At 45.1% G+C, this 8,009-nt stretch overlaps 1 protein-coding gene across 1 annotated transcript; it reads left to right on the top strand.

Annotated features, from left to right (window-relative positions):
* Positions 1 to 4,698: 4,698 nt before the first annotated feature.
* rd3 (retinal degeneration 3, GUCY2D regulator) lies at positions 4,699 to 7,877 on the top strand. Its single transcript, XM_030783379.1, has 2 exons — positions 4,699 to 4,985; positions 7,499 to 7,877. The coding sequence occupies exons 1-2, from the start codon at positions 4,699 to 4,701 to the stop codon at positions 7,875 to 7,877; spliced, it is 666 nt and encodes a 221-aa protein (XP_030639239.1).
* Positions 7,878 to 8,009: the final 132 nt, after the last annotated feature.

The raw sequence follows: 8,009 nt of genomic DNA, 5'->3' as shown, positions 1-8,009 counted from the left end.
GTCATTTTCGGTGAAGCCAGTTAACGTGTAAACATCCTGGAGGTCTCTGGTCTAAATGGAAACGTTAATTAGTTACGAGGATGTCACACTTAACAATTATTATTAAAGAAAGATTGAGAGAATATGTATGAGAAATTGACCGGTGTGATGCACTCCATCGTAATCTGAATGGAACATTTCCATGCCGCCTATGAGGATAGCGCAAATAAAATAAGCAACAACAACAAAAAAAAAACCCTCACAGTATTTCACTGGACCATTCCCATTTTCTCTGAATAATTGAATAACTGCCTTTTTTTTCCTTGAACAGTCGCAGTTCCAATACGGCCAAAGTTAATTACCCGATAACTCGCTCCTCTTAGCGTGTTACCGTGTACTTTCTGGTGAATACCAAGAACTGTAAAAGCATTTTTTTTTTCTAGTAACCCCTCTGGAAGGTTTACTGTAGTTTTAATCACGACACTTTAATGTTGCTGTGTTTTACAGCGTAGGCTACAAGAGAAAACTAGTTCAAACAATAAACAAAAAGTGATAACTGTTTGAAATGAATAGCCTATGTCAAGGAACAACTTCAGGAGCGCGCCCGTGAACCTAAAACCGAAAAAAAAGGCATAGTGTAAACTTCTCTTTTGAAAGTATATATAATTATCAGATAAATTAAAACAACAGCAACAGCTGGACCTGTTTGTGTTGGAGCTGACCATTAAGACAAAACATTTACATGCAGGGACTGTGTATGTCAGGTTACATTTCGACGCGTGGGTAGCTAACTGTCATATACTGTTGTTGGACATATTGTAAAGCCGAAAGACCATTAACGTTGATAAATTGGCTTACCGTACTGTATCAGCTAGACCTCGCTATTCCATTTGATGACGCTGTGTTATCTAACTTGAACTAGCATTTATAGAGAGGTCTCAGCCGTGGCACAGAGCGAGGTAAGGTTTTAATGCTATTTTTTAAATCTGGATTAATACTAGAATATCTTCGAATATCTTTTTTTTTAAATGTCTTTTATTTCATGTCAAATTTCATTCTAGCTCTTTCGGTTTCAGTCACTGCCTGCGATTTACCCAAAGACGTATGAAACATTTAATGTCAATGTCAGTAGGCCTATTTAATACCAGAACACAGTATACTACTCAGATAAAGTAGGCCTACGTGTCAGAGACGAAAACTTGTATCACAGATTGTGAGTGTACAGTTCTGCTTAGTACAGGCCGCTAGAACAGAGCGGTGACCTCACCAGTGTCTCTCTATTAGCCGTTAAGATTAGCTGAGACATCTGTTTGGATTTGTAGAGGATTCCACTTACCCATATGTCGGCTAAAGCGCAGAGTTTCAGCTGACGTAGGTTTGTATTTGGGACTCTTACGTGATAATGTTTAGAGAACATTTTTTTTGATCTTTTAAATCTTTTACATCCGATCATTTTAAGTGTTATGACGCCTATTAACGGACTGCAGTGTCGGTTTGAGGGGGAAAAACACTAAAAGTGTCAAACTGCTGCCATAAATCATTTTAGAGAGACATTCTAAAATTTATGTGTGAAATTTTGGGAAACTGGAAGGCTTCCCCAATGTGGATCATGGACTACCCAACATTCCCCCCCACCCCCTCCACTGTCTACAAAACACACACACACACGCTTGTTGTCATACATGGTTGCTCACAGTCATTTGCATGAGCATGGAAAATGAATAGCCCATATTAATGAAGCTTCACCTTTGACTAGCTAAATAACAGTCACCTGACCATATGGACCACACACACTCACACACACACACACTCACACACACACACACACATAATCCCTCTTACATGTCTCCCTGTTTCTGTGCCTTCAGTCTTTCTCTCAGCTGATGATGCTTACAACAAAATAGGCTTAAGGAGCATCGCTATAGCAACAGTGAACTAAGAGGCTCTCCTGAGCGGAGGGAGGGGGTGTGAATAGGTGCGTTCTCTCCGGAGACTGAGTCCTGAACCACGGGAGCAAGCGAACCAAGGTCAGAGCCCAGGAGAGGGCTGGCTTTGGCAGAGCAGAGTTCAGCCGAGAGAGGAGTGCAGAACACAAGCGTGTGGGAGGAATATTCTGTAAGATTCAGCGAGAGAGAGAGAGAGAGAGAGCACAGAGGAGGGACGAGGAAAACCAGTTTATCGGAGGAGGAAAAACAAGCTGGGAGCTGAGTCTCCTGTCAGCCCGTGTGCTGTGGAAGAGTGATTGAGTAACAGGGACGGTGGCTCCTGCCTTGGCAGATACTGGAGACGCCAGGGATTTTGGGTAAGCGTCTCGTCGAGGTGGAGAACTTGAGCCACTGATGTTCAGGAGTATCTGATCTTTAACTTTGTTTTACCAAATCTCAGCCGACTAGTCTTCTACAAAACTAAGTGGCATTTTGACAAACGCAACTTTAAAACCAAAGTGTAATATGTGAAATGTTGTTCAAATTTCTAAATCTGTTGTTAATGCTCTACTCAAAACCGAATGTCCGACATATCTAGGGAAGTTCTCTGTCTGTATCTCTCCTTTATAGCACTGTCTGTCCAGCGTTTTCCTAACAATGAGAATTATTTAAATTATTTCAACACATTGGACAGATATAAGCCAAAGAGAAATCCCTGGAGTGCAGCAGTGCTAATTATCTGTAATCAGGACTGAGAAATGTTTATCCTGTGTATATATATAAGATAAATGTTTATCCTGTGTATATATATAAGATAAATGTTTATCCTGTGTATATATATAAGATAAATGTTTATCCTGTGTATATAAATAAGATAAATGTTTATCCTGTGTATATATATAAGATAAATGTTTATCCTGTGTATATAGATAAGATAAATGTTTATCCTGTGTATATAAATAAGATAAATGTTTATCCTGTGTATATATATAAGATAAATGTTTATCCTGTGTATATAAATAAGATAAATGCATATCCTGTGTATATAAATAAGATATATATAAATGTATATCCTGTGTTTTCTCAGTATTCCCTCTGCTGTATGGTCATGTTCATCACGTTTTTTAAAAAGAATACGTTCGTCAAGAGGAGAGAAATAAGAGACTGAAAAAATGAAATAGAAAAGTCATTTAAATCACTTTGATTTTGAAACTAGCTCGGTCAAGATGAATGCATCAGCGGTCGAATAAGCAAAGGTTTAAAAAAAACGTTCGGAGACTGACTGAAATTTCCATGTACTTGTGAACCGATGAAAACGCGGTGTGAGAAAGCTGGTCCAAAATACAACGCAGAAGCAACAGCAAATTCAGCAGCAGTGTGAGAACAGAGGAGCAGAGAGGGAGGGAGGGAGAGAGAGAGAGAGAGAGAGAGAGAGGGAGAGGGAGAGAGAGAGAGAGAAAGAGGGAGAGGGAGAGAGAGAGAGAGGGAGGGAGGGAGAGAGAGAGAGAGAGAGGGAGAGGGAGAGAGAGAGAGAAAGAGGGAGAGAGAGAGGGAGAGAGGGAGGGAGGGAGAGAGAGAGAGAGGGAGAGAGAGAGAGAGAGAGAGAGGGAGGGAGGGAGAGAGAGAGAGAGAGAGGGAGAGGGAGAGAGAGAGAGAAAGAGGGAGAGAGAGAGGGAGAGAGGGAGGGAGGGAGAGAGAGAGAGAGGGAGAGAGAGAGAGAGAGAGAGAGAGGGAGGGAGGGAGAGGGAGAGAGAGCGAGAGATAATGCTGGAGCTGTGGTTAATGGCAGCCTGAACCTTCAGGCAAACACACACACACACACACACACACACACCATAGCACTCCCACTATTTTATGATTTTAGATTTGATTTGACAAAGACTTATAAACCCACTTATATTGGTAGTTACTGGACTCTGCCTGAAGCACAGGGGGTGTGTGACATTTTGATTAAAGATGATCCCCGGTGTTTTTAACCCAATACTGTGGTAATGTACTATACAGTAGGCGTCACTCTAACGTGTTTTATCAGAGCGGAGTGTTTGACCTGACGTGAGTTACTGAGACAAAGTCTGTGTGTTATAGCTGTCTGTGAGTTAGCATGGCTTATCATGAGTGATCTTCAAGGCACTGTTCAGATTCTGACGCGAGATTCAAAGCCCAGATGTTGGTGTGTATGTATATTTTGGAAGCAGAGCAAATCTTGGTTTCAATCCATACCAAAAGAAGAAGAAGAAGAAAAAACCCAATTCTCTCGCTGTTGAGGAGGAGTCCGTTGTTGTATCTCCAGTCTGTGGCGTGAAATTTCACTTTTCTAGAACCTTACAGAACATGAATTAACTGAAGAAATACACTAAAGGCCTTTATCACCTAATACAATTCTCTTGTCTTTATTTAGAGTAAGGACACACCTAAATACAAATACAGACTTCAGATCTGTGTACACCGACTTTTACCATATTTACAGCACAGCCTGGTCACCCTAATTTATAACATATGACGATCCCCCGACCACCGAAGAATCTACCTGTCTACCTTACCTGACCATTATCTAACATTGTCTGCCTGTCTACCTTACCTGACCATTATCTAACGTTGTCTGCCTGTCTACCTTACCTGACCATTATCTAACATTGTCTGCCTGTCTGCCTTACCTTACCATTATCTAACATTATCTACATTGTCTGCCCGTCTGTGTCTGTCACTGGAATGAAATGCCTAAAGCTGTTATTTTCTCTGACGCCCCCTCCCTCGCAGGATTCAGTGGGCAGGTGACCGCGTGCTCGGGGGGGCCATGTCGTGGTTCGGGTGGGGCGAGCCGTACTATCGCAGTCCGCGGCGGGAGCCCTCGGAGGTGGTGACGGACACGCTGATGCTGGAGCTGAGCTGGCAGTTAAAGGAGACGGAGAGACTGCAGAGGGAGCGAGAGAGCGAGTACAGACGGCTGAAGACGGGCGTGGACTACAGCTGGCTCGTGACCCCGCCCCGCAGCACCTACAGTCTCCGCCCCGGGGAGAGGCTGGGCCTGGAGGACCTGTGTGGCAAGGTCCACCCCTCCTACTGCGGCTCAGTCATACTCAGGTAAACCAATACAGCGGTGTGGATGGCAGGGCGGTAACGGGGCAGCTTATGGGGAGGGCGACCATGACCAGTGACTGGAGAGATGAGGGTTCGGCTGTTGTGTTCGAGGGCCCAGTGTGAGTGTGTCACTGAGTCATGCCCCGAGGTCCACAGCATGTGACCTCTGACCCTGACAGTAATTAGTGTAAATCGCTCTGGAACGGAGCCTTAGCTGCGGGGAGAGTTACATTCAGCGGTTTTGTGTTTCTGATTGGCCGAATTGGTGTGTCACATCTGTGAATGCCGAGTGTGTCGGGGGGCATTTTTAACTCAGACAGGTGAGAATAGAGAAGAGAACAGCTTGTTTCTCGTGGGAACGTGTGTCTTATGCAACACTGATGTAAGGGAGAACTCCTCAGCCCAGGCCAGTGTGGAGCAGAAACCTGGGGACCAGTACATCAGCGTTCTCACAGCGCTCATCTGATTCCACGACTCAGTTACTGTCCCCCAACAAAACCCGTTTCTTTGACCAAATAGGGAGCGGTTATCAATAAGTTAAATCTCATTTTGGTTCATCTTTCATACATTGTTTAACCAAAATGGTCACACAGGTCAGCCCAGTTAACTGTGTTTTCCATACAGTAGAAAGTGTTCCTGTTCCTGCCACTGAATCAGAGAACAGGACCACTCACCCGGTCTCACGCCCTGGCTGCCTGTGAGGACTCCATTCCCAAAGACGATCCCTGAACCTAAGAGACGCCACAAAGTTTGGACAAGGGAAGCATCTCTTCCCAGCACAGACCTGAGATGTTCTTTGGAAACGTGGGCGTCTCTCTGATCCCTGATCTGCTCTAAACCGTGGTTAAACCGTGGTTAGAACAGAGGTTGCTCTGTTTGAGGAGCGGCAGCGCGGTGCTAATTGAAACTTTCAAGTCAGTCCCGTGAGAACCAGCCCCTCACACTGAAATGCTGAGAGAGCAGCTTTGTCTGCGTTTCCCTTCAGTTGAAACACAAAACACAGAGTCAAAGCAGAAAACGGAACACACCTGAGACACGGTCCAGGTAAAACATACACCTGTCCGTAGAAAGCTGTGTTTTTAAATGAAAGGAAAAGCTCTACCACTTTCTCCTCAGCTAAACGGGCAGAAGCCTCAGGGCATTCAAGACCAGTTCAAGGCTTCTGTTACAGCGCCATGAAGATGGACAGCAACCCCATAGGACTGATGTAGGAAATATCACCACACGGCATAAAATGTTACAAATAAATAAACTAAATGTGGCTAAAAAAAATATAAAACTCAACACCAGACTCCTGCCTATAGCTCATTCAGATGCGTTGTGTTACAGAAAAGGTTGAATTAAACCGACCCCACGTTCATTCTGAGAAAACGTTTCAGCAGTCACAAAGAGAACTGGGCGTTTTGGGAGGTTCAGTGTCCTTTCCAGCAGTAAGATTAGCTTAACGTGATTCGGCTGATTTGCGTGATGAGGACCTGCCATGGGGCTCTATTTTCGGATTCTGTAAGCACTGCTTGGCTCGTTGAGGTGAGGGGTGAGTAAGTGGCTTTGGGAGGGGCGGAGCTTTCTGTGACGGACAGCCTGCAGGACTCTCTGCGGGCTTTATCTCCCCATCATCTCAGTGAGCCAGGCGAACAGGCCTCTGTCGTGAACAGCTAACAATAAGGAGCGATGAAGTGCAGAAAATCTCGACACACTGTTCAAATACTCTGAAAAGGAGAAGAAAGACTAATTCACACAAAATCTAGAGACGTTTCATTTCCCGATGGCCCTGTTTAATTTATTATCGGTGATATTCTAGAACATTCTAGATATTTTACATCAAACGAGCTCGACTTCATGATTTGCTTCATGATTTGATGAAAACACTAGTTGACTGATCTCCAGTCAGGGGAGTGTTTTATCTAAGAGAGCGGTTTGAGGCTGTGTCTGTGGATGGAACCTGCACGCTGGGCTGAACTGGATTTCCATTGGCTGTTAGCATGAGTCTCAAGGACATCTCTAGGGAATACTCCCTTTTTCTCTGCTGTCAAAGCACTGAATGAATCTATGGACCTCAGAATGGGAGTTGACAAGAAAAGCTGAAAGCAGTTTTACCAGATTCTCATTGGCCGGATGTTTGGGTGCAGAGAATTTGATTCGCTAAGCACTGAGGCCCTATGGTCTCAATCATTCATTTGCTGAGACTAAAAAAATAACAATGCTCTTTTCTCTGAGTGGCAGTCAAAGCATCTTCACACAGCCTAGGCTGTGCCACATAGGTTTTCCTCTGGGCAAGTCACATTCATGACCCATAGAGTATTCACCTACTATCTGTTCTACTACTGATACATTCATGACCCTTTATCACCCACTATCTGCTCCACTAACATTGACTGTGAGCCTCTAAAAAATTATTTTCAGCTGTCAAATGGGTTAAAAAAAACAAACAACAAAAAACCCTAAAGACCTAAATCCCTCCATCTTCCTCTACCCCTCCCCCCACCCCCACCCCACCCTTTCTCTGCGCCCTACAGGTTCCGACAGGTGTTGATAGAGAACGAACCTGAGGTGCACGAGGTTTCCGGACTCTTCCGCAGCGTTCTGCTGGAGGCGCTGGAGCGTTTCCAGGAGGAGGAGGAGGCCCAGCGGCTGGCCCGGCAGTGGAATAACAGACGAGCCATCAGCATGTCTCTGCTCAACTTCAAATCTCGCGTCCGCATCAATCCGTTCGGCAGCAGCGTGGGGCTGATCTCTGCCGGCGGCGGCGGCGGCGGGGGGGAGGGGGCCGATGGGGGGGAGGTGAAGACCATCTCTGAGGACGTGGAGCGGGGTCTCGGGCAGACGACAGAGAAGGCACAGAGAGTGTGGAGCATGCCCGACTTCAGACACAAAGGCGTCAACGGCAACGCGTGAGGAGCAGCACGTGAACGACGGTTGCCGTCTTTTTACGTTGCGGTCCTCACCTCGTTTAACCCGCTCCAAACAAAACCCGTACTGGACTGGATACCCTGCAGTTACCATCCCTCAGTTTAAAATGTATAGAAA

This window comes from Chanos chanos, chromosome 8 (genome assembly GCF_902362185.1).
Source record: "Chanos chanos chromosome 8, fChaCha1.1, whole genome shotgun sequence".
Classification (NCBI taxonomy): Eukaryota; Metazoa; Chordata; class Actinopteri; order Gonorynchiformes; family Chanidae; genus Chanos; species Chanos chanos.
Note: the sequence above shows the minus strand (reverse complement) of the source record. Positions and strands in the feature narration are given on the sequence as shown.

Coding starts and splice junctions, on each gene's coding strand:
- rd3 (XM_030783379.1), top strand. CDS start 4,699: ATGTCGTGGTTCGGGTGGGGCGAGCCGTACTATCGCAGTCCGCGGCGG. Junction 4,986..7,498: donor TGCGGCTCAGTCATACTCAG/GTAAACCAATAC, acceptor TGCGCCCTACAG/GTTCCGACAGGTGTTGATAG.